Consider the following 27,107-nt stretch of genomic DNA (forward strand, 5'->3'; position numbering starts at 1 on the left):
TTGGTGAATTCAACAGAATGACGTAAGCACTTTTTCGGTGCTCCCGCCGCGACGTCCGAATAGAGATTATTGACCAGTCGAGTGATGAGGCCGTACCCTTTGGTCAATTTGGACTGGACTCGTGGTGTCAGTTTTCAATCAGCCGGTGTGCGCAACGCTCTTCTTGATAGGAGCACAGCTGATGCGCGGTGAAGACTCGCGGAATTTCAATATGGTAAGTTTTGCATTTTTTGGGAATTAAGTGATAATTGTGAGTGATTAGTGCTTTAAGTATATATCTTTGATGAATGAAGATGTGATAGTCGTGACAGTGATAACGATATGTTCTGTGCAATAAAAATCATTCAAATAGCTAGCAGTCTAGGTGGTCTAGACATAAATACTCGGTTATCTATGAAAGTGTGACGAAACAACTTACCGACTAGCGTCCGTGGTTCATCGACCGAAATTTAGAAAACGCGTGCGTGTCTGATTAGCATGTAGAAGTTTGGCTCATAAGACTCCCTTTGGGGTAAATTGAATCGACGGATTATCGGGGTGTTATCTAATCTTGAGGAAATAATTAAATCCGAAAAACAAAAATGCAGGTCATGAACCGAACACTGCTAGTGCAAGAAGGTTTCCCAAAAGTTTTTTACAGCTACAGATAGTAGCAAATCGAGTAAACGTTGCAGTAGTGTAAACGGATACTTGTTTTTTTTTTCGCTACTGTTGGCCACTGAATTTCATTCAGGATGTTAAATTTCTGGGTTCGAATAGCATCAACTCAGAATTTTCGGAAGCAGTGGCTAGCAGAGGCTGGAAAAGAGGCAGTTGCGGCTGCGAGTATAAGCGCAAAATTAGACGGTTTCACGTTTAGGTGTACGTTTCAACAAAGGTCGAATTGTGTCGTATGACCGGGGCAAGACGATCAGACGATCAGAAGGCCGGTACCAGAGGCACGTTACCCTCCATTTGGGACATTTGTGCCAAAGACGGTAGTAACATCGATTTTAAAGCTATGATGCATTGTGTGTGATGCACTAATAAACGCATCGTTATGTTATCTCTGGTGATGCAAACTATTTCGTTTAGCCAACTGGATTTAGCCTGAATTCTGATTCGCAACATTAAAAAAGAAGTCCTGTTAGACTCTGGAGGTTTGGAGGACTCTGTTAGAGGTTTGCAATGACTAGAAACTTAAATAGCATTGAAGAATTTCTGACATGTTTCTTAATGGAAGCTATAGAAGTTTACTTGAAAAAAAGATCAACCTTTTGAAGATATTTTAAATCACATCTTGAAACTTTTGAAAATTTATTCTTGAATTATGTTTAAGAATTTTTAGCTGGCGTTTAAAACAGTTAAATTGTATCTTTTAGGAAGAGTTTCGACGAGATGACTGGAAGGAAGCATTACTGAATGTTATGGAATCTTTCAACTAAACTTCAAATTGGACAAGCCAAGTTAAACAAAGAACGACTAAAAATGCTTTGCATTGTAGATATTAGGCTGATACAAATTTAATTTTGTCTTTTTGTCTCTCTCCCTTTAACAAAATTGGCTTGATTTTGCATTTTTACGGTGCAGACAAATATGAATTAGGTATCAAATTATCGGGTCTTGCTGAAAATTCTTTAACAAATCCGATGAGTTCTTAATATTTTCAAGATTAAATGCTTTATTATTTTTATCCCCCCTCGATCAGCCAAACAGTGGTGGGACAAAAAATGAAATAAATATTTGTAATGGCCTCATTATTAATGTCCCCAAAAATTTCCCCTCCAAAATCGTCATAACCTTCTTCATATTTTTTTTCCTTCAGCAGCGGTTTATTTTTTCCATCAGTTTGGCGAGAGCTTCTAAGAAGGAAATTGTATGACAGTGTATGCATAAGCTTAAAACTCAATTTTCGCCTAAAATGGGTGGAGTTCGAATTGAGTGAAGCTTTTTTTTTTATTTAGAGCGTAAAGAGAATTCAGTTTGTTTAAGGACAAGCGTCTTGAAATCCCGTTTCAACAGTGCATCAAAATTTCAGACGCACAAATCTCAAGAAGCAAGCTTCAAACAACAGTGCATTTTATTATACTGTTCTTGCTCACTTGTAATAAGCTTAAAATAAGAAGATCAGGTGTGCTGGTTTTATTCACGCAGAGATTTGTGCGCTCGAAATCGTGAGTAGGTTCCAAAGTCGGCCATTGTGGCGGCCATTTTGGGATTCTAACGAGTCTGTCCTTAAAAGTAATTCGTTGTTAATGCCAGAAATTTGTTCTACAACTTTTTCAGGGCACCTGCTACCAGGAATATATTTGGTAATGGGGCACGTTTGGTGTGGTACTAGATTTGTAAGAAATACATTGCATATTTGCTTTGGTAATACCCCGGCTAGTTTTTCGACAATTTATCTAAACCTTAGGGGTTTTCTTCTGCCGGGAATTGATTCCCACGAATCATCGAATTCCTGTATGGAATGCTTTAATAAAACAGCGATGAAGAAAATATGTTGCAAATTCTTCTTGAAGAAGGACTTTTCCACGAAGCCTTTCGGCAAAAAATCCAGGAGTTATTTCGCTAGGAACTTTTGACAGAGATTTCCGTGGAATCTTTCGGAAAATTTCTCTCGCAAATCCTAAAGCAATTTCCTAAAGAACTCCAGGATGAAAAAAAAATCAAGAATGTTCACAAAAAAAAAAATTCCCGAGCACTGCTTCTAAGGAGTTCCCACAATCAACTTGAGAAATTTTCCTAGGGGCGTATATAAAAATTTCTAAGAAATTCCAGTGTGAATAATTGAACAATTGAAAGTATGTTGTAAGAAACTACTAGTGAAACTTTCAGGGTAATTCGTGGAGAAATTTCTCGAGAATCTGGTGGAGAGGACTTTTTTAACGAGGGACATCAGAAGAAAATTTTCGGAAAGCTTCTGAAATAATTTTCCTGGTGGAAATTCTTAAGAAAATCCTTTTCAAAGTAAATTATAAAGACATTTTCCGATGACCTTCGTGATAACTTTCCCAAGTATCTTTATTAAGATTCCGGAATGCTGGCTTTCTCAGTTTTAGGTAAATCAGAACGGCAAGTTTTGCTTTTCCCGACGTTTCGGATTTTTATTAAGCCTTTTTACCCTTCTTACACCCATAAGAAGGGTATAAATACCGCTTGGAAAACCGACTTTCGATCCGAGGCCCGCAGGGCCGAGTCACATATACCAATCAACTCAGCTCGACGAATTGAGCAAATGTCTGTATGTGCGTGTGTGTGTATGTTACAAAAAAATGTCACTCACGGTTCTCAGCCGTCTGTTGACCGATGTGAGTTCTCTTGGAAGCAAATGAAAGCTACTACATCCTAGTAGAACGCTATTAAATTTTATTTTGATTGGACGTTCGGTTACCGAGATATCTTTCAAAGAGTGCTAGGGAGTAGTACAACTTAATTATTTTAGATATTTTTGACACCCGTGCCGAGGAATGAGTGATCGAGGGGGTGAAAAAGATGCTCGATCTTTAACGGAGCCTGTGGGGTACCTGGGCACCCCCCACAGTATGCTGTCCCTTACCGCGTTAATGCAGAGCTCTGGCGTGGTGGACATTATTTCTCGTGCAACTCGTGGGAACAAGTATGAGCAAAAATCAAAAATCAAATAACTTAGGTGGAAGTAGTGGTGCGATCAACCCCTTCGCAAGAAGTGGGTTGATGAGGTCTCCGACAAGGAGAAGCGAGGAGTCAGGTGCTGGTAGCTTACGTAGCTCAAGCGTGGGAGCTCCTGTCCACTCCACGGCAAGCCAGCCGGTGGAGGTCATGGACGGAGCGTGGCTGCTGAGGGCCATAAGCCAAGAAGTTGGTAAAGGACGGCCCGCATTAGAGGTTGCTGAGCACCAGCTTGGCAAAATCATCGACTTTGCGACAACTAAGTCGAATATAAGCAAGGACCTGAAAACGGCCTTGCTTAGACTTAGAGTGTCTGTCGATGAGGCCAAGCAGGAGCACGCGGTGGCGTTGCTGGCTGCTACAGCTGCGGAACCAGCAAAGGAGAATGTGTCGAAGTTTACACAAACAGAGGCCTTCTCCTTCGCAGGTAGTCCGAGGAGTGTGGAAGCGAATGCTCGTGACAAACGTGACAAGCATTCGCAGAAGCGGGCGAGGCAGCCGTCAGGTGAGGAGCTGTCTGGCGGCGCCCGCAAGGCCAGGCGTATAATAACCCCGAAAGCCGGTGGTAACGCTGGAAAGTCGGACCCCAGCCAGGGTTCCCGGAAAGCTGGGAAGGGTGGGCCTGAAAAGGCTGGCCCGTCCCGGAATGATGGGAATAAGGGGTTGCGACCAATGGTGGGCCCTCAGCAGCCACAGAGCAGGGCGGTCCAAGGAGAAGACCCCCCTTGGACAAAGGTAGAGCGGAAGAAGAAGAAGAAGGTGAATCCGCAGGTAGAAGTACAGGACGCCAAACCAAGGCGTAGGAAGGCAGGTGCCAGGCGTGAGAAAGGCGACGCTATCGTCATCAAGACGGAACAGTCCAAGTACTCGGACGTCTTGAAGACGATGCGAAGCGACGCCAAGCTTGAGGGTCTTGGAGCCGACGTACGCAGTATTAGACGTACTCGTACGGGCGAGATGATCCTGGAGCTGAAGCGCCAGAAGGAGCACAAGGGCGCCGCCTACAAAAGGCTGGCAGAAGAGGTCCTTGGCGAAGGTGTGCAGGTGAGGGCTCTGACACATGAGGCGACTCTGAAGGTCAAAGACATTGACGAGATCACCGAAGTGGAAGAGCTCGTCACGGCACTGCGGCAACAGTGCGATGTGCAGGTGGCCGCCGCAGCCGTTAAGCTACGGAGAGGGCCAGCAGGGACACAGATAGCTTTGGTTCAGCTACCTGTGGCGGATGTTAAAAAGTCCGTTAAAGTAGGGAGTATTAAGGTGGGCTGGTGTGTATGTCACCTGACATTCCACGAGCCACCGGAGGTTTGCTTCAGGTGTCTGGAACCAGGACACAAGTCGTGGGACTGCAAAGGCCCCGACAGGCGCAAACTGTGTAGGCGATGCGGCGCTGAAGGTCATAAGGCCCAAAGCTGCACGAGTCCGCCCATATGCATGATCTGTACCGGGAAAACCTCGAAAAACAGACATGCGATGGGTGGTCCAGGGTGCCCGGCCTTTAAGAAAGCCGCAGTGAGCAACAAATCACAGTGCAGGTAACGCAGCTGAACCTGAACCACTGTGATGCGGCTCAGCAACTGCTTTGTCAGGCGGTTTCTGAGTGGGAGACGGATATCGCCATCATTTCGGACCCATACCGAGTACCCGCCGGCAACGGCAACTGGGCCTCGGATGGGACCAGGAAAATGGCGGCGATATGGACGACGGGTAAATACCCCGTGCAGGAGTTGGTGTCTACTACCTATGAGGGCTTCGTGGTCGCCAAAGTGAACGGGGTCTTCTTCTGTAGCTGTTATGCGCCTCCGCGGTGGCCGATCGAGCGGTTCACGCAAATGCTGGACCGCTTAACGACCGTGCTAACAGGGCGAAGGCCGGTGGTAATAGCGGGTGACTTTAATGCCTGGGCTGTGGAATGGGGAAGCCGTTTCACGAACCAGCGGGGTCAGATCCTGCTAGAAACACTGGCCATCTTAGATGTCGACTTGGCTAACGTCGGTACCAAGAGTACCTATAGTCGAAACGGAGCGGAGTCAATTATTGACGTGACCTTTTGTAGTCCTGGCCTAACAAGTAGTTCGAACTGGAGAGTAGATGATGGCTACACTCACAGCGACCACCTGGCGGTTCGCTACAGTATCGGCTACAACAACAGCAGACAGCGGATAGAAGAAGAGGCGGCTAGGCCAAGGCCAAGCCCTCGTAGGTGGAAGACATCATACTTCGACGAAGAGGTATTTAGGGAAGCGCTCCGCCGTGAGCGAAACTTACTCGGTTTAGACGGCGACGAGCTGGTAGCGGTGCTCTCACGTGCGTGTGATGCGACCATGCCTAGGAGAGTCCACCCTAGAAATGGGAGGCCACCGGCTTACTGGTGGACCGACGCGATTGCGGACCTGCGCCGCGCCTGCCTACGGGCTAGGCGGCGGATGCAGCGAGCACGATCAGAGGAAGAGCGAAACGAACGGCGGGTGGTGTTCGCCGCTGCAAAAGCCGCGCTCAAGACCGAGATAAGAGCAAGCAAAAAGGCCTGCTTTGAGGGTCTCTGTCAGAGTGCCAATACGAACCCGTGGGGTGATGCCTACAGGATCGTTATGGCCAAGACGAGAGGTGTGATGGCTCCTACAGAGCAATCTCCAGAGATGTTGGAGGGGATCATTGGAGGACTTTTTCCGCGTCATGATCCTAGTCCTTGGCCTCCTTTCGTAGGACAGCCGGGGACTGGGGCTGGCGATGAGGAAAGGGTCACCGATGTGGAACTTGCGGGGATAGCTAAGTCCCTTAGCGTAGGTAAGGCCCCAGGTCCGGACGGAGTTCCGAACCTGGCCTTAAAAGTAGCTATTGCAGAAGCTCCCGAGATGTTCAGGTCTGCTATGCAGAAATGCCTGGACGAGGGAGTTTTCCCAGAAGCTTGGAAGAGGCAGAGCCTGGTACTATTGCCAAAGGCGGGGAAACCACCCGGAGACCCGTCGGCATATAGACCAATATGCTTGATTGACACGGCGGGGAAGGTGCTCGAAAAGATCATCCTCAATAGAATGTTGAAGTTCACTGAGGGCGCAAATGGTCTCTCGAGCAACCAGTATGGCTTCCGGAAGGGGAGGTCCACCGTAGACGCTATCTTGTCGGTTACAAAAACCGCCGAGAAAGCACTCGAGCCTAAGAGGAGGGGAATTCGCTTCTGCGGGGTAGTGACTCTGGATGTAAGGAATGCATTTAATAGCGCCAGTTGGGCTGCTATTGCCGATGCGCTCTTGCGTCTGGGGATACCGGAGTACTTGTACAAGATTCTCGGAAGCTACTTCCAGAATCGCGTACTAGTATACGACACGGAGGTGGGTCGGAAGTGCTTTCACATAACCTCAGGAGTCCCGCAAGGTTCCATCCTGGGTCCGGTGTTATGGAATGTCATGTACGACGAGGTGTTGAGGTTAGAGTACCCAGTGGGAGTGGTGATTGTCGGATTTGCCGACGATATTACGCTCGAAGTCTACGGTGAAACGATCGAGGAGGTGAAGTTGACTACCGACCACTCGATCAAGGTTGTAGAGGCGTGAATGCGGTCCAGAAAACTGGAGCTGGCTCACCACAAGACAGAGGTGACGGTTGTTAACAACATGCAGTCGGCGCAGCAGACGGAGATCAGTGTAGGAGAGTGCACTATCCTGTCGAAGCGCTCTGTCAAGCACTTGGGCGTGATGATCGACGATAAGCTTACCTTCGGTAGCCACGTCGATTATGCCTGTAAAAGAGCCTCCACAGCTATTGCGGCACTGTCCCGGATGATGTCCAATAGCTCAGCGGTGTACGCCAGTAAGCGCAAGCTTCTGGCTAGTGTTGCTACGTCCATACTTAGGTATGGCGGCCCGGCGTGGGGTACCGCGCTAAGTACTGAATGCTACCGACGGAAGCTGGAAAGTACTTACAGGCTTATGTGTCTGAGGGTTGCAAGCGCGTACCGTACCGTGTCACACGACGCTCTCTGTGTCATTACTGGTATGGTGCCTATCAGCATTCTTATCAGTGAGGACATGGAGTGCTTCGAAATGCGCGGCACAAGAGGCATACGCAAAACTGTCAGGATGGCCTCTATGGTCAAATGGCAGCGCGCGTGGGACAGTTCCACCAAAGGAAGGTGGACCCATAGGTTGATACCGAGGGTAGATAGTTGGATTAATAGGCGCCATGGGGAAGTTTCATTCCACCTGACACAGGTCCTTACAGGTCATGGTTGCTTCCGACAGTATCTACACCGTTTCGGGCATGCGGATTCTCCCGAATGCCCAGTGTGCAATGGTTTAGAGGAAACGGCGGAACACGTGTTGTTCGTGTGCCCGCGTTTTCGCACAATGCGTGACCGCATGCTTGCCACATGCGGGGAGGACACAACTCCGGACAACTTGGTCCAGAGAATGTGTAGGGATGAGATTAGCTGGAATGCCGTTTCAACGGCAATCACCCATATCGTCTGGGAGCTACAGAGGAGGTGGCGCGTGGACTCGGAGAATGGCTAGTCCAGATGCAGTACAAGAGGTGGTCCAGGGGTTCGAAGTCGGCTTCGTAGGTCATACCGGTGCCCTGCGGTCGAGATCGACCCTTACAGCGATTAAGTGGCCGCGGAGAGGAAGTCCCGGTAGCGGTGCTGTCGTGGCGTCGGTCTACTGGGTTGGATCTGAGCCCGCGGTTGGAAAGGGGTCCCCGGCAAGGGTCGGGGTAGGTGAGATCCTGCTGTCTGCAACCTACGGGTGCATCTGATAGGGCCTGAAGGGTAGTGATACCCTTCCTTTGCGGGCAGGTCAGATCGGGTTGCACGTGGGCATCAGTTCTTGATGTCCGCTCAGCAGTAGGGCGCGGGCGGGGTTGACCCTGCCCGCCTTCCGAGGACAAAGGGAGTGGCGAGGACCACTCGGGAAACTGGCTAAGCGCCAGCATGCTATCGTGATGGACTCTCCAGTGCGAGTCATCGATGTTCGTTGCTGCTAGGCTACGGCAGCTAACCTTGAGGGTGCGATATGCACTAGCCCCTCTCTGAAGCAATACCTTCTTGGTGGTTCCGGAGAGACGTAGGGTTTGGCGACCATAGGAATGTGTTTTAGTGGGTCGAGGAGAGAGTAGTCCTGGCTTCTACCGGCATTGTAGAAGACGGCCTCATCCCCACACTACCCTAACCTTCCTGTTAGGGTGTCTGATGAGCAGATTTATCCCCCTATGGTTTAGAAGAAAAAAAAAAAAAAAAAAAAAGATATTTTTGACAAAGTGTATCACCATAAATTTCTCAGCCGTCTATCAACCGATTTGGGTTCTTAAGGCCCCAAACGAAAGCTACTACATCCTAGTAGAACGCTATTGAATTTTTTTTTTTTGATTGGACGTTCGGTTACCGAGATATCTTTCAAAGAGTGCTAGGGAGTAGTACAACTTAATTATTTTAGATATTTTTGACAAAGTGTATCACCATAAATTTCTCAGCCGTCTATCAACCGATTCGGGTTCTTAAGGCCCGAAACGAAAGCTACTGCACCCTAGAAGAACGCTTTTGAATTTCATTCCGATTGGACATTTTGTAACCGAGATATCTTTCGGGGAGTACTTTGGAGTAATACAACTTAACTTTTTAAGTGGTCTTTGACAAAATGCTTCATAATAAATGAATCAGCCGTGTGCAATCGATTTGAGTTCTCTCAGCATCAAATGAAAGCTACAGCATCCAAGTAGTATGCTATTAAATTTCATGCCGTTTGGACATTTTGTTTCCGAGATATCTTTCCACGAGTACTAAGGAGTAATGAAATTTACGCTTTTGAGAGATTTTTGATAAAATGTATCATAATACATTTCTCAGCCGTTTGTCAACAGATTTTTTATGATCATATTTGGTTACACAAGTTAGTTATACATGAAAATGCAATTGCATCAAATACATAAAAGCTACTATCTCTTTGTAATATTTGAGCTTAATAAACAGTAGCAAAAATATCACGGAATGTATGTAGGAAAAGCCTTTTTGCCTTTCTCGTACACTAAGTGTACTGGAAAGGCTATATGTTCACTTCAAAAACGACTTTTTGTTAGAAAGCTCGGAGGGTCGAATCACATATACCAATCAACTCAGTTCGACGAATTGAGTAAATGTCTGTATGTGTGTATGTATGTGTATGTGTGTATGTGTGTGTGTATGTGTGTATGTATGTCTGTGTACAAAAAAGGTCACATCACTTTTTTGAACTAAACCTCAACCGATTTTAATGACCGATAGTTCATTCGACGCGGAATGTGGTCCCATTGTTTCCTATTGAAAATGGTTCGGATCGGTCCAGCCGTTCCGGAGTTAGTGCCATTTAGGTGTTCCGGACCGGTACCCCAGGAAAGGGCCAGATATGAAAACGCTACAAACCCATCCATGCGACACATCAAACTACGGCATTATCGATAACTTGATGAACGGTAAGCAGAAAAATGGTCTCAGACCATATCTGAACCGGTAGTGTCCCGGAGCCGGTTCCGGGTGTCCCGCCGGAAGTGGCCAAACATAAAAGTGCACTAAACCCATGCATGCGGCATATCAAACCGCAGCTTTTTCGATACCCTGATGAACAGTAAGAAGAAATACATTCTCAGACCATATCGGAACCGGTAGTATTCCGGAACCGGTTCCAGATGTCCCGCTGGAGGTGGCCAAGTATAAAAGTTGACCAAACCCATGCATGCGACATATCAAATAGTGGCTTTTTTGGCATCCTGATGAAAAGTAAGCAGGAAAATATTCTCAGACCATATTTGAACCGGTTGTGTTCCGGAACCGGTTCCGGGTGTCCCGCCGGAAGTGGCCAAATATAAAATTGAACTAAAACCATGCATGTGACATATCAAACCGCGGCTTTTTCGATAACCTTATGGACAGTATGCAGGAAAGCATTCTCAGAACATATCGGAACCAGTAGTGTTTCGAAACCGGTTCCAGGTGTCCCGCCAGAGGTGGCCAAGTTTCAACGTTAACCAAACCCATACATGCGACATATCAAATAGTGGCTTTTTTGATATCCTGATGAACAGTCAGCAGGAAAATATTCTCAGACCATATGTATCTGATCCGGAAATGGCCAAACAAAAAAGTGAACCAATCCCATGCGACAAATCAAATCGCGGATTTTTAGGTATCTTGATTTGGCATAAAAAAAAGTTTCCGGCCATATTTGGAACAACCGGTAGTATTCCTCACCGATTAAGGGTGCCCCATCGGAAGTGGTCAAATGTAAAGGAGAACCAACCCCATAAATAGCTGTTTTGGTAACCTGATGAACGGTTAACAAGAGAAACAATCATAGACCACACTTTGGAAGACCAATACTGTGCCGAAACCGGTTCCAGGTGCTCCGCCGGAAGTGGTCGAATGTAGAACGGAACCAAACGCATGCACACCGCGCATTAAATATCGGCTTTTTAGATGATGCGCAGAACGGTCGGCAAGAAAAGTCTCAGGCCACTTTAAGACTACCGGTAGTGTACCGGAACCACTTTCGAGTGTCTCGCCGGCACTGGCGAAATGCACAAATAAGTGTTTGACAGTACATTAAATTGCAGCTTTTTTGAATACACGATGATCGATTCGTAAGAACATAGCCTCAGACCATATTTTAGACAACCGGTAGTGTCCCGAAACCACCCAAGTAACCACGAAGCCGTATATAAGTGCATCAATTTTGCTATATATTGATAATTAAAATTGTGAAAATACCTCATTGAAGCAATATTAAAGTCGAAAAGGGCCCCACTAAAATCAAATTAGTGCCACATATTGCAGCACGCTAACAGCCATTGCTAAAGTAACATAAATGCATGTGCTGTACATTTGCATTTGCAAATGCTTGATACGTGCAACACGAAAAACCAAAACAAAAATCTATTTTTAGCACCGTTTCGTTATCGTCGGTACTAATGCCCCCACACATGAATGTTTTAACCATTATTTTTTTTTTGTCGCTGAATCGGGAGTCGAATCAGAAGTGTTGAAGACCGCTAGATGAGTTCCATACGTGCTGGCGCCTTGGACCGTTTCTGCTGCAGTGATAACAGCAGATATTTCATTAACTAAAAGGAAACTGTTCTTCTGTCTCAATCATTGCAGTAGAGGTCAAAACGACTATGTCATATGTAATAGAATACAGTAATTTATCACATTCTGATAAATTACTGATAAATACATAATGCATTTTAGAAAAATTTTAATCAATATAAGAAAATTAAATCCTCGATTAAAATACCCTTCGCACACTGCTCATATGCTAATTGTGATTTCCATCATTATTGGCATGTGAAAGCAGCCTTCAGAAAAGAGAAAAGGTCATCTCTAAAAAGGTTTAGCTGTCGTCGATCGGTGGCTCAAACGGGGATTAAGTTAGTCGGGAGTCGAACCAGAAATGTTGAAGACCGCTAGAGTTGACCGTAAAGTTGTTCAATCTTCTTGATTTCATTTGTTTACCATTAGAGTCAAGCTTTTATAATTGTATTGTTAGAGCCAACTTTGCTAGTTTGTACATTGCATTTATTCAGTTTTTGAAGTGTTGAATTATTGAATTATCTTATATCACCTTTTAATGAACCCTAATGTAAAGAAAAATGCAATGCATCATTACGTTGATAATGCCAATCTAAAGGATTATTGCATGACAAGTGTGGAATTACTGCATTTCGCATTGCAAAGGTTGATATTCAGTCTAATTCGTGCAATGATATAATGCTTGTGGTTACTTGGGCAGTTCTGGATGTCCCACTGGAAGTGGTCAAATGTAAAAGTGATCTATACCCACCCATGCATGAGATAAATCAAATCGTGTTTTTTTTTTTGGGTAACCTAATGAACGTTAGCAATGAAATAGTCTCAGACTATATTTGGGAGACCCGGTGTGCTCCGGAACCTGTTCCGGTACCGCATCGAAAGTAACCAAATGTACCATGCAACCTATTACATCACGGCTTTTTGAATAACCCGAAGAACGGTTAACTAGAAAATAGGCTCACACCACATTACAGACTACCGGTAGGGTTGCACAACCAGCGTTTGGCGCTTCGCCGGAACTACGAAAGTAAATAAAACCAATGCAAGCGATAAATATGTGTAAGAGAACAAAATCTTACAAATTAAACCCACATACAAACAGACGTCGCACTATACTCACTACCTATCGCTCTTGTTTTCAACGGTCAATAAGATACAGCCCAAATGTTCAGAAAAAAAATGTGATCTGTGATTGTGTAAAGAGTTATAGCTTAGCTTGTTAGTATCGTCTTGATATTGATCAGCCTCCAGTGTTAGTGAAGGTGCTCAACAAAGTGCTCAAGCAATCAACAGAGAAGTCTGATATTTTTCAGCCCTGCTTATACGTTGAACATAATGTCGGACTATGTGCAATCAATAAGTTTTAAGTCAATTCAAAGATGTCTGATAAAATGCTTGCTTTTCTATAAAAATATTCGGATTCAGAAACACTTTGACTTTCGTTGCCGGAAAGATTGTGAGAACATGTTCGACGAGAAAGGCACTATCACCACTAGGTGGATATCATTGCTGGCGGGGACCAGATTAACGAACGTTCTTAGCTGAGGTAGAACATCTTCAGTAGTCAACCTGGTAAGATGAGAAAAACTGTATCAAGTGAATCCCTTCAGTCAAGACAGCAGCTACTTGGTTCCCAGCAGAAGGCTTTTTATTTATTTTTCTAATTTTCTCTGCCTCCGTTTTTTATGATCAAATTTGGTTTCTCAAGGAGCTCTGCATGAAAATGCAATTGCATCAAATACATAAAAGCTACTATCTCTTTGTAATATTTGAGCTTAATAAACAGTAGCAAAAATATCACGGAATGTATGTAGGAAAAGCCTTTTTTTACCCTTCTTACACCCATAAGAAGGGTATAAATACCGCTTGGAAAACCGACTTTCGATCCGAGGCCCGCAGGGCCGAGTCACATATACCAATCAACTCAGCTCGACGAATTGAGCAAATGTCTGTATGTGCGTGTGTGTGTATGTGTGTGTGTATGTATGTTACAAAAAAATGTCACTCACGGTTCTCAGCCGTCTGTTGACCGATTTGAGTTCTCTTGGAAGCAAATGAAAGCTACTACATCCTAGTAGAACGCTATTGAATTTCATTTTGATTGGACGTTCGGTTACCGAGATATCTTTCAAAGAGTGCTAGGGAGTAGTACAACTTAATTATTTTAGATATTTTTGACAAAGTGTATCACCATAAATTTCTCAGCCGTCTATCAACCGATTTGGGTTCTTAAGGCCCCAAACGAAAGCTACTACATCCTAGTAGAACGCTATTGAATTTTTTTTTGATTGGACGTTCGGTTACCGAGATATCTTTCAAAGAGTGCTAGGGAGTAGTACAACTTAATTAGTTTAGATATTTTTGACAAAGTGTATCACCATAAATTTCTCAGCCGTCTATCAACCGATTCGGGTTCTTAAGGCCCGAAACGAAAGCTACTGCACCCTAGAAGAACGCTTTTGAATTTCATTCCGATTGGACATTTTGTAACCGAGATATCTTTCGGGGAGTACTTTGGAGTAATACAACTTAACTTTTTAAGAGGTCTTTGACAAAATGCTTCATAATAAATGAATCAGCCGTGTGTCAATCGATTTGAGTTCTCTCAGCATCAAATGAAAGCTACAGCATCCAAGTAGTATGCTATTAAATTTCATGCCGTTTCGACATTTTGTTTCCGAGATATCTTTCCACAAGTACTAAGGAGTAATGAAATTTACTCTTTTGAGAGATTTTTGATAAAATGTATCATAATACATTTCTCAGCCGTTTGTCAACAGATTTTTTATGATCATATTTGGTTACACAAGTTAGTTATACATGAAAATGCAATTGCATCAAATACATAAAAGCTACTATCTCTTTGTAATATTTGAGCTTAATAAACAGTAGCAAAAATATCACGGAATGTATGTAGGAAAAGCCTTTTTACCCTTCTTACACCCATAAGAAGGGTATAAATATCGCTCGAAAACCCGACTTTCGATCCGAGGCCCGGAGGGCCGAGTCTCATATACCAATGAACTCAGCTCGACGAACTGAGCAAATGTCTGTATGTGTGTGTGTGTATGTGTGTATGTGTGTATGTGTGTGTGTGTGTATGTGCGTTACAAAAAAAAGTCACGCACGTTTCTCAGCCGTCTGTCAACCGATTTGAGTTCTCTTGGAAGCAAATGAAAGCTACTACATCCTAGTAGAACGCTATTGATTTTTTTTCGATTGGACGTTTGGTTACCGAGATATCTCTCGAAGAGTACTTATGAGTCATACTTCTAAACTTTTTATGATTTTTGACCAAGTGTATCATAATAAATATTTCGGCCGTTTGTCAATCGATTTAAGTTCAAGGCACCAAATGAAAGCTACAGTATCCTAGTAGATCACCCAGAAATTTTATTTCGATTGGACATTTGGTTACCGAGATATCTTTCGAAGAGTACTTAGGATTTATACAACTAAACTTTTTGAGATTTTTGACCAATTGTATAATAATAAATATCTTAGCCGTCTGTCAACCGATTTCGGTTATCGTGGCACCAAATGAAAGCTACAACATTCTAGAAGAACCCTATACAATTTCATTAGGATTGGACATTTGATCAGCGAGATATCTTTCAAAGAGTACTTGGGAGTAATACAGGTTAACTTTTTGAGAGATTTTGGACCAAGGGTACCATAATACATATCTCAGCCATCTGTCAACCGATTTGGGTTCTCTAAGCACCAAATGGAAGCTACAATATCCTTGTATAAGGCCCTGAAATTTTATTTCGATTCGACATTTGATTACTGAGATATCTTACGAAGAGTATTTCAATAAATTCTTTTTGCCTTTCTCGTACACTAAGTGTACTGGAAAGGCTATATGTTCACTCCAAAAATGACTTTTTGATAGAAGATCCGGAGGGACGAGTCACATATACCAATCAACTCAGCTCGACGAATTGAAGTGATGTCTGTGTGTGTGTATGTGTGTATGTGTGTATGTGTGTGTGTGCGTGTGTGTGTATGTGTGTATGTGTGTGTACAAAAAACTCACATCACTTTTTGGTAGTAAACCTCAACCGATTTTAATGACCGATGGTTCATTCGACGCGGCATATAGTCCCATTGTTTCCTATTGAAAATGGTTCGGATCGGTCCAGCCGTTCCGGAGTTATGGCCATTTAGGTGTTCCGGACCCGTACCCTTGGGAGGGGTCAGCCATGAAAATGCAACAAACCCATGCATGCGACACATCAAACAGCGGCATTTCCGATAACCTGTTGATCGGTTAGCAGGAAAACAGTATTAGACAATATCTGAACCGGTAGTGTTCCGGAACCGGTTCCGTGGGGTCCCGACGGAAGTGGCCAAATATAAAGGAGAACCAAACCCATGCATGCGACACATCAAACAGAGGAATTTCCGATAACCTGATGAACGATAAGCAGGAAAACAGTATCAGACCATATCTGAACCGGTAGTGTTCCGGAACCGGTTCCAGGGGGTCCCGACGGAAGTGGCCAAATATAAAAGAGAACCAAACCCATGCATGCGACACATCAAACAGCGGCATTTCCGATAACCTGATGAACGGTTAGCAGGAAAACAGTATCAGACCATATCTGAACCGGTAATGTTTCGGAACCGGTTTCGTGGGGTCCCGACGGAAGTGACCAAATATAAAAGAGAACCAAACCCATGCATGCGACACATCAAACAGCGGCATTTCCGATAACCTGATGAACGGTTAGCAGGAAAACAGTATCAGACCATATCTGAACCGGTAGTGTTCCGGAACCGGTTCCGTGGGGTCCCGACGGAAGTGGCCAAATATAAAGGAGAACCAAACCCATGCATGCGACACATCAAACAGAGGAATTTCCGATAACCTGATGAACGATAAGCAGGAAAACAGTATCAGACCATATCTGAACCGGTAATGTTTCGGAATCGGTTCCGTGGGGTCCCGACGGAAGTGGCCAAATATAAAAGAGAACCAAACCCATGCATGCGACACATCAAATCACGGCTTTTCCAATACCCTGATGGCCAGTTATTACGGAAGTAGGCTCAGACCACATTGGAGACTAACAGTTGTATTGCGGAACCAGTTCCGGGTGTGTCGTCGGAAATCGCCTTACATAAAAGTGAAACAAACCCATGCATACGACACATCAGAGCGCGGCTTTTTTGATAACCTAATGAAAGGTTAATAAGAAACTAGTCTACGACCATATCTGAACCGGTAGTGTTCCACCGGAAGCGTCCAAATATAATAGTAAACCAAACCCATGCATACGACACATCAAACAGCGACTTTTTCGGTAACCTGTTGAACGGTTAGCAAAAAAAAAATAGTCGCAGACCTGTCCGGGAACCGAATTTGGGTGTCTCGTCATAAGTGTTAAAATATAAAAGTAAGCCGAACCTATGCATGCAACACACCAAATCGCGGCTTTTTCAATAACCTAATTGACAGTTTGTCAGCAAAAAGTTTCAGACGCACATTTGGGAGAACCGGTAGTGTTGAAGAACAGGTAACGAGTGCCCCGCCGGAAATGGTAAAATATAGAAGTAAACCAAAATCATACACGAGGCCATCCTTTAAGCACGTCACGATCCTAGGGGGAGAGGGGGTTGTAAGCTGAGCTGAGAGGGGGGTGACAAGCTATTTTAACCCTCGAGCAGTCGCGTCTTCTGCCACCCTCAGTGACACTACGCACACGCTTTGTACTACAAGTGAGCTTTTTTCATGGTGCGTGTACTCAGTACACGATGCGACCGCTACCAGGTTAAGTATAGGAAAAACCCGTACGAAGAGGAGAAGGGAACTTCGAAAATTCCCAATTTGAGCGTGACGCACTTATCCACGGGACACATCAATTCGCGGCTTTTTAGGCAGCCTGATAACCAGTTGACAAGAAAATAGCCATATCCATACAATATTTGGGACAACCAATAGTGCCATGGAATCGGTTCCAGGTGTCCGCCGGAAATGGTCAAACGTAAAATTGAACCAAACCCAAGCATGCGGCACTTAAAATAGTGGAATTATGAAAGTGAACAAAACCAATGTTAGCAATAAATCAAATGGTGGCTTTTTTGATAGCCTGGTAAACGTTGGGTAAGATTAAAAGTGAAGAAATAGTCAAAGTCTTCATATATGTACAAGAGCATAAAATCGTAACCAAAGTAATCTCATCAAACCATTCCATTTCAAATTCCTGTGGTGTTATGTAATATAAAGCATCAACACTGAATAAAGCTTTTCCAATCTTCTTTTGCGTCTAAAATTACTGTGCACAATTTGGTTCATAAGGAGGTCAAATTTTACATGAATCGTATTAAGCGTATAAGTGTTCTCAGGATCGGCTTATGTCGACGTAAAGATCATGAGTATATATTCGACGAGAAAGGCGCTATCATCACTAGGTGAATTAATCCGGGTTTTTATTATTATATTCACTTGTTATCTTGCATTAGTTTTTCACCAGTCTATGGGAAATTATTTTCAATAAATTATGCTGATCTCAAACAAAGTGTATTCTAGCAGGTTATTGTTTTCAACAAAATTATAATTAACAAATTACAGATACACAGGAATTTTATGAAAACTAACAATATATTAAATGAAAGCTTTGAATTTATATATTGTTGGAAAAATGCAAGCACCGGACAGCCAAAATAACTAGTTAATGCCAAAACTGATTAACTTAGTAGATATATCATTTTTGTCCTTTTAACACAATAACCATGAATACTTCGGAGCTAATTTATTCGACTGATTAAGAGATATTAGACAAAGTGCATCTCGCTGATTTTCTTATCCATTTGTTAATCGATTCAAGATTATTTGGCAGTTAACAAAAGATACAATATTCCAGAATATGTAAGCTATTTTTTAAACATTCCCTAAAGATTCTAGGAGGTGTCTTGGCAATTATGGTAGTTTAGTCCATGGTCCATGAAGCTATTTCGGAAACCAATCCACTAGATGCCAAATCCGCAATATTTTCTAGAACTTTTGGTCAATTACACAAAATAAATATGTTACAAATAATACAGCAATTATTTTAATAAGTGTAAGAAGGGTTCTGTTCACCATAGGTGGATTAAATCGGGTTTTTCAAGGGGTAACTACATAGATAGGACATATTTAAAAAGATTAATCGCTCTACATATAACAAATAATTATCCTACGCTGTCCTCGTAATCAGCGCGAGCGTGAGTGCAATTTGAGGGTCATACAGGAAATTATGGGCGCGCGTCCTGAAAGGTTAAACATATTGGTTACTTTTTGTTATCAGCTTCAATAATTGATGCTTCTTCCTGGATCAATTATACATCAGCCAGTCTACGAAAGGATTAAGGCATAGATTCAGGCTAGGTTAGTATAATAATACACTTTGAATTCAGGTGACGCCGTTTATTACGATTTACCAATGGACGCATTAAAGTGAACTGAGGTGCGAAATGCAGTGCAACAATGCATTTCAAGTCCTTTTCTAACATTCAGGATGACATTACTTGAACATCAGAGAGATCAGAAGCATTCGAGTTAAACTAGTATGAAATGATTTGCATCAGTGATGCACTATTTTTGATCAAAGGTGCATAAGAGCAATAAAATGCGAAGATTTGAATTGATCACCAAGTTTGAATTTTTCCAAATCTTGCTTTTTAAAACTCGCGCTCCCAATGATGATCTTTGAAGACTGAATAAGGTATTGCCGGATTTTTGAGAGGGAGCTTCTTGTATGCCTATCAATTACTTTGAATATAAAATAAAGAAATAGCTCTTATGGAATTAGACTTACAATGTTGTACAGTTCTACAATTTTGGGACACTGGGACACTTTAGTAATTATCAACAACATACACTATACTAGAAGATAGACTGGACAATGGTCAACGGTAAATTTAAAGATGGCGGGATGGATAGCTAAAAACTTTTCGACTATACCGACTGGTCGGTTTGATCTAATTCTAAGCTGTATGTGGTAGTGTTATCATTATCGTTTCATTGCTTTCTACGGCAACCATTTGTTTTGATAGTGTTGAGCATAGGTTGTATTGAGCCCATCTACGACTGTTCGGTAGTTGACTGTGTTAGAAGTGATTTTTATTAAGATTTATTGTTGGAACTGTATTTTAATTTCGATCTTCAGGAATGCTACTCAAATATACTTCTAATAGAATTTTCGAAGTTAACGAACTTGAAAAAAAAATCTTGGAATTTTCTTAGGTACTCTTTGAACAATTTTTAACTTCTAATGGAATTTTCGTAGTTAATACGAACATGTAAAAAAAAAGAATTTTCTTATGTACTCTTTGAATAACTCTAGATGAAACTTCTCGAGAATCTGCCAAGGGTATGTTAAGAGTAAATTCTGAAATATTTAATTTAAGAATTCTTGGAAAGTTTTTCTGACAAGCTCAACAAACTCCATGAGGAATTCTTGGAAAATGAATTTTCTACAAAATTTCTAAGGAACTTGCTTGATCAATCTCCAAGAAATTATGTTCGGTCAAATTCTGGATAACTTTCCCAATAAAGTATTCACAAACTAAACTGTGAAGAAATTTCCTAGGGAACTTTTGGAGAACTTTTGTAAGAAATTTCTTAAGGAATTTCCTGGGTAAATTCTGGTGAAATATTCCGAGAAATATCTGGAAGAATTTCCCAATTATCCCCTGAAGGCATTTCTAGACATATACAGGGGATGGCCAAAATGTTTGGGATAGGCAGCTTTTTTTATCCCACAAAAAATTTCAACAAGCTATAACTTTTCATAGAGCGCATCAAAAAATCTAAAATTTTGACTGTTTGTCAACCTACTATGTGTGCATCATTGGTACAAATTTGGACTCGATTGAATAATATTTCGCAAAGTTATAACCGCTCGGGTAAAACACTATTTTTCAGACAACTCATTTTTGAGCTGTCATATCTCGGAAACCAGTTAACCGAATTGAATGAAATTTTGAACGTACACTAACAATATGTAAATGCTCTACAAACTATTAAAACATAGGTACTTTTTAAACGTTGAAAAAAGTTATCTTTGATTGACACTTTTTGGATTTTTCTCGAAAAAATGTCATTTTTTTACATCAATGTAAATAAATTTTAGTGTTGATATCCAAAGCTTTTCCACTTCTGTTCTCAAGTTATCTCTAATCAGATATATTAGAGCCTATTTAGATTGAAGGAAGAACACATTTAGTATTTTTTGTGTGGTATTGTAAATTTGATTTATTTTACTCTATATGGGTAAAAATTAAAATCCGGTATAACTTAATTCGCCGTGGAAAAATATTACAATTAATAACGTCGTATTGAGTATTAATATATTGTTGATAAACGTTAAAAAATTCATTCAATTCGGTTCACTGGTTTCCGAGATATGACAGTTCAAAAATTAGTTGGCTAAATAATAGTGTTTTACCCGAACGGTTCTAACTTCGCGAAAAATTGATCAATCGAGCCCAAATTTGTACCAATGATGCATATATAATAGGTTGACAAACAGTCAAAGTTTGAGATTTTTTGATGCACTCTATGAAAAGTTACAGCATGTTGAATTTTTTTGTGGGAGAAAAAAAGTTGCCTATCCCAAATATTTTGGCCATCCCCTGTACATAGTCACAGTTGTAAAGACGAGAGAATTCAGCATGCCCATGCTGAGAGTAGTAGTCTCGCTTCCTGTTCGGTTCAGGAACATTTAGTAATGCAAATTTCCTTTATCTCCTTGGACATAGATTATTTCAGGAGGTCTCATGGGGTTTCAGAACCGTTTCAGGGAGCCTCAGGGCACTTCAGGAGGTCAAAAAAGGGGTTAAGATGATTTTCAGAGGCATTTCAAAGGCCTATGTATAGATGTCAGGGGTCTCAATGTTTAGGAACGTTTTAGGAGGTTTCCGGAGGTTTCAGAGGCATTTGGATTTTTGTTTGCGGCATTTAAGAAAGTTTCATGGTGCTTCTGGGCATCTCAGAAGGTCTAAGGAGCGTTTCATGAGATCTCTGGAGTTTTTTTTTTGAATTTCAAGGGTTGTGAGGGGTTCATGGGGTTTCTCTGAGTAATAGAGCATTTCAGGTCGTATCATGAGGTCACAGGGGGTTAAGGGCATTCAGGCCCCGGAGATCTATTTTTTTTTTAATTTCCCCTAAACACCTATAATGGCATTCGTAAGCAAGTCTGAAATCCTTTCTGATCCTCTCCTGGACGCTCCTAGAAGCCCCTGATATTCCCTTGAAACCTTATGCACAGGGATTTAAGAGTTACACTCACTTGTTCTTTTTTTTTTAGTTCAGAAGCGTTCTATCAAGAAACGATGTATGAACGACTTTTGCCTTGTGGTTTTGTCTAAAAGTTTGCCGAATAAAGTAGGGGTCGCACACGCATACCAAAAGTCGAGACGGAGCTGTGAAAGCGAGTTTTCACGAGGTGAGTGTAATTTAAAGAGAGAGTTGCCTTCGTAGCTCCCTCACGACTCCGGTATGCGTGTGCGACCCCTACTTTATTCGGCAAACTTTTAGACAAAACCACAAGGCAAAAGTCGTCTATACAACGTTTCATAATTGCACGCTTCTGAGCTGAGAAAATAGCAAGTGAGTGTAACTCTTTGCAAGTAAATGTCTCCATCATTGTTGAAGCAACGCCTCTGGAATACTCAGAACACCCTGAAATCGTTAAATACCACTTAAATGCTCATGGGGCATAACTTATCGATTCCCTGAAACGTACAAGAATTCTTTCTTTTAGGCTCCCCTGACACACCTAGAGCTCTCCTTATAGCATCATCTCAAGCCTCGAGGAATATAACTTAATCTCGTCAAGTTCTCATAAAGCACTGATTTATTTTATGCCTATTATTTTCTCTTTTTATGCTTTTTTCAATTTATGCACATTTTCAACTTATGTACTCCCAGTACGTGGCTTACAAAAAGATGCCAGTAGGATCATTCTCCGACGAAATTTTGGAGAATTTTTAATTAACTTCGCGAGCGTTTTGCTTATGACCTGTTATAGGAATTTATTAGAAAACCCCCAAAAATATTTCAGTTTAAATCATGGTTAAATTTCAAGACGAAATCCTAGAAAATTTCATATTGAGTTACAGGAGGAATTTCTTCAAGTGACTTCAAGAACATATCGAACATGATATCAAAGAATTTCCTGGATGAATTTCATAAAAAAAAAAACTGGAAGTATTTTGCGGAGAATTCATAAGAAAACGTCAGACCCATTCTTAGAACATTTTGTTTTTTCGAAGCACTTCTTGATGATTTTTTCCTGGTGGAGTTCCTCAAGAGACTCCTGAATGAATTGTCCGAGGAACTTTTGAAAGAACTTTCCGATAAATCATTTGAAGTAATTTGTGAAGAAAGTCCTAGATGGGTTTACCAACAATTTTCTGAAGGCTTTTTTGAGGAATTGTTCTAGCAGCTTTGGAAATAATTGCTTATAAGTAGCTATTAAAGATTTTTCCGTAAAATTTTCAGGTAATCATGTATCTCTCCCAAAGGAGAGACATTTTCTGAAGAACTCCTGGTAGAATTTTCTAATGGAATCATGCAGAAAATTCTCAACGATAATACACATAATTGAGAATTTTCTTAAGAAACTCCTTAGGAAATTGGAGAGTAATTCTTAGATATATTGTTCATGGAATTGATTAGGAATTTTCCGGTGAGCTTCTGAAGAAATGACCTACACATTTCCAATGAAAATCTAGCAGAGCTCGTAGAGGACCTTTACGGAGAACTGTCAATAATAGTAATAGTAAGTAATTTTTGGAATAAAATTTTGGCTGGAGAGCTCCTTGAGGATCTTTGCTTGAGGAACTGCTGGACAAATTTGTCCAAGAAAACCTGAAGGCATTTGCCGAATCTTCTGAAACTAATTTTATGAATTAGTTCTGTTGGAGACATTTTTTATTCAATATCTGGATGAACTTCCCAAAGATATTTTTGGAAAACTGCCAAACTAGTTATCCGAATAACTTCTGGAAGGTGTTTTCGAATTGTTTGAAAAACATCTAAGAAAGCTCTGAAGGAATTCCCCAAGAAATTCTTAAAGGAATTTGCCGAGCAATCAATAGAATATTTTTACTTAGAACTTAAGAAGTAATTATAAAAAGGTTTAGACGGATCCCCCATCAAATTTCTGAAGAAATTTTCCGAATTACAGTTAACGAATTTTGTCGATGTTTATGAAAGAATATCCTACCGCAGTCCTTAAGAAATTCTTCAATTATTTCTTTAACACATTTTCCAAATAACTCCTACTCGGAAATTTACTGCAAGTGATTACCGAAGGAGTTTTAGGAGAAAAGCCCAGAAAGTTTTCTTGATGAACTCATTGGATAATTTTACGAGAAACTTTTAAAGTAATTTCTTGAGTAATTTCCGGAGGAAACATTTTTGTTTTGAGATTTTTAGCCCGGGGCTAGTTCATCTCGGGACCAACGGCTACTTTCATTCCTAAGGAAGAACCCACAATTTGCGAGTTTGTCGGGAGTGAGATTCGATCCCAGATTCTCGGTGTGAAAGTCAGATGTTCTAATCATTACACCAGGTTCGCTCCATTTTTTCTTGGAATACAATCTCAGAGAAATCTTCCGATGAGCTCATGGAAAAATTTTTGCAAATTTTTCGAAGGAACTCCTGACAAAAAAACTTAAAGGTAAGACAATGACACCGTCTTCAGCCAGAGGCTTAACGAAACTTAACGCTAGACAACGGACACGACATACATTAAATGCACCAGTGAATACGAAGAAGAATATTTCTTTCTCGCGAAAAGTTTCATCGCGGGAATCGGACGGTGACCCTAACCGCACGGCCACGATGCTCCAAGAAGCTTGCATAGCATTTTCCGAGAAATTTCTGTTAATTTCATTAAACAATATTACTACTACTATAAGCAAGTAACTCCTGTAGGAATTTTCCAGGAAAAAAACAAACAATTCCCCGTATAACTCACAAATCAATGTTCTAAAGAAATCCTAAAGATTTTTTCTGAAGATCATCGTGAATGATCGTGTAATATGCAGAGTAAGATTTTCGACGGAATATCGTCAACCATTTGACAGGCATTGGCTGAATGATGTGAAAATCGCTTTATGTATCATTCACATGATTACTTATTACTTTTTTACAGCTTCCAAAACTCATCCCCCTTCTGCTGTTCAGTGCCCTGGCATGGCACCAAACGGATTCTTCCCGAATTCTGGGGGTGTTCGTGTTTCCCAGCCGCAGCCACTGGATGATGATCGATGCCATCCTGAATGGACTGCTGGACCGGGGCCATCAGGTCACCGTCATTGCCAACTATCCGCTGTCCAGAAGGCACGAAAACTACACCGATCTACGGGTGGCCCCTATCTATGACTTCTGGAAGAAATCGGTCAACGTGGATTCGCTGTACGATCTGACGGAAATTTCCATCCATCAGATGTTGATGGGATTTCTGTACAATATGGGACTGGAGACGGCACATCATGGGTTCACCCGGGATGGGGTACGGCATTTCATTCAGACCGACGAGAGCCATTTCGATCTGATTTTGGCCGAGCAGTTCTACCAGGAGGCGTACCTAATGTTTGCCCACAAGTATGAGGCGCCCATTGTGACTGTTGGTGAGTTTGCCGGTTGTAATTCCTCGTTGAGAGTTATATTAGCGACTTCTATTTGAATTTCAGGTACATTTGGGTTTGCCCACTACATGGGCCCACTGATGGGCATGATGAATATGTACTCTCATGTTCCACATGAGTTTTTACCCTTCATGGACAAGATGAGCTTCTCGCAACGAATGTACAACACGGGAGTATCACTGTACGAACAGTTGTTGAGAACAATTTACTACCTGCCCAGACAAGAAGCGATGGCACGACATTATTTTGGACATCTGCCTGGTCCACTGCCAAAGATTGCAGCTCTTGAGCGACAGATTTCTGTTGTACTCCTGAACAGTTACTACCCCTTGACAACGTCCCGACCACGAGTACCCGGAATGATTCAGGTCGGAGGACTTCACATCAAGGAACCTAAGGCGCTGCCAAAGGACTTGCAGAAATTCTTGGACGAAGCGGAGCATGGAGCCATCTATTTCAGCTTGGGTACGAACGTGAAGAGCTCAGATATGCCCCGGGATAAGCTGGAAGCTATCCTTAACGTGTTCCGATCGATAAAACAACGTGTAGTGTGGAAATATGAGGACGAATCGGTGAAGGGCCTGCCAAGCAACGTACTGATCAAAACGTGGATGCCGCAGAATGACATCCTGGCGCATCCGAACGTAAAGGTGTTCATCACGCATGGAGGTCTTCTGGGCACACAGGAGGGAGTTCACAGAGCGGTTCCCATGCTGGGTATACCGATCTACGCCGATCAGCACTTGAATATGAATAAGGCCGTGCTGGGAGGTTACGCGGTTCGGTTGCACTTCCCGAACGTAACCGAGACTTCGTTCCGATGGGCTTTGGATGAGCTGTTACACAAGCCGCAGTACCAGGAGAATATGAACAGGGTTTCCGCAGTGTTTAGGGATCGTCCAGTGCCGGCATTGGATGAGGCTCTCTACTGGGTAGAGTATGTAATTCGACATAAGGGAGCGCCACAACTGCGATCGGCAGGATTAGACCTCCCTTGGGTAAGCTTTGCTATGCTGGATGTGATGGCGTTAGTTCTTGGTGTTTTATTGTTGACTGTATGGCTTGTTCGGAAGCTATTGCGTGTTGTCTTGGGTGACAAAAAACGTAAGACAGATTAATAAAGTAGTTTTTCAATGTTTCCATAAGCAACGAGTTAGCTTTTGTTAATATGACAATGAAGATACAAAGCTCTGTACATTTAGTGATATGAAAATAGAATTGTAATGTTATGCAAAGTGTCTATGAAATTGTGTATGCATATTTCAATTCGTTCGAAGTCCAAAATCCGAAACACATGCTGCTCATATTTTTCAGCTTTGATAGAAAAACTCGACATCACCTATGGAACTCTCTTGTGTTGGTAGAGAAAAAAGATCTCGTAGCACGCTTTAATTTGCGAGGGTCAAAGCTAAAACAAAAACCTTACATTTAGTTTATCCTTGTGAAGCCTCGCAGCCGTGCGGTTTCTAATAGCACCATGCTGTGGGGTAAGGGCTCAATTCCTGCTGCGGGCGATGATGAAACTTTTCGTGAGAATAGTTTCTTCTCCGTATCCACTTGTACATGCTCAAGTGTTATGTTTCGTTCAGTCTGAACAGCCACTGGCTGAAGATGCTGATAAATAGAACGCCGCTTTCATCTGAAGTTACATCATTATAATTTATGTTAAAGGTTTTAGGTGCACTTCATACCTGTCTACCATGATTAACAGAAAATAATCATAATTAATCATTAATGATGAAATTCCAATTTCTGTGATTAATAATTAAGATTAATG

General features: G+C 42.1%; 1 protein-coding gene across 1 annotated transcript; it reads left to right on the plus strand.

Moving 5' to 3' along the window:
• LOC109429037 (UDP-glycosyltransferase UGT5-like) lies at positions 1-26,577 on the plus strand. Its single transcript, XM_019704870.3, has 3 exons — positions 1-214; positions 24,835-25,312; positions 25,376-26,577. Exons 1-3 carry the CDS (start codon positions 182-184, stop codon positions 26,446-26,448), a joined length of 1,584 nt encoding a protein of 527 aa, XP_019560415.3. The 5' UTR covers positions 1-181; the 3' UTR covers positions 26,449-26,577.
• Positions 26,578-27,107: the final 530 nt, after the last annotated feature.

The sequence above is a fragment of the Aedes albopictus genome, chromosome 2, assembly GCF_035046485.1.
Source record: "Aedes albopictus strain Foshan chromosome 2, AalbF5, whole genome shotgun sequence".
In the NCBI taxonomy this organism is placed as follows: domain Eukaryota; kingdom Metazoa; phylum Arthropoda; class Insecta; order Diptera; family Culicidae; genus Aedes; species Aedes albopictus.

What these genes read in the sequence shown, in the direction of transcription:
- LOC109429037 (XM_019704870.3), top strand. Translation starts at nt 182, where the DNA reads ATGCGCGGTGAAGACTCGCGGAATTTCAATATG. An exon ending in ACTCGCGGAATTTCAATATG is followed by an intron (nt 215 to 24,834) that starts GTAAGTTTTGCA and finishes ACTTTTTTACAG; the next exon opens with CTTCCAAAACTCATCCCCCT. An exon ending in GGCGCCCATTGTGACTGTTG is followed by an intron (nt 25,313 to 25,375) that starts GTGAGTTTGCCG and finishes TTTGAATTTCAG; the next exon opens with GTACATTTGGGTTTGCCCAC.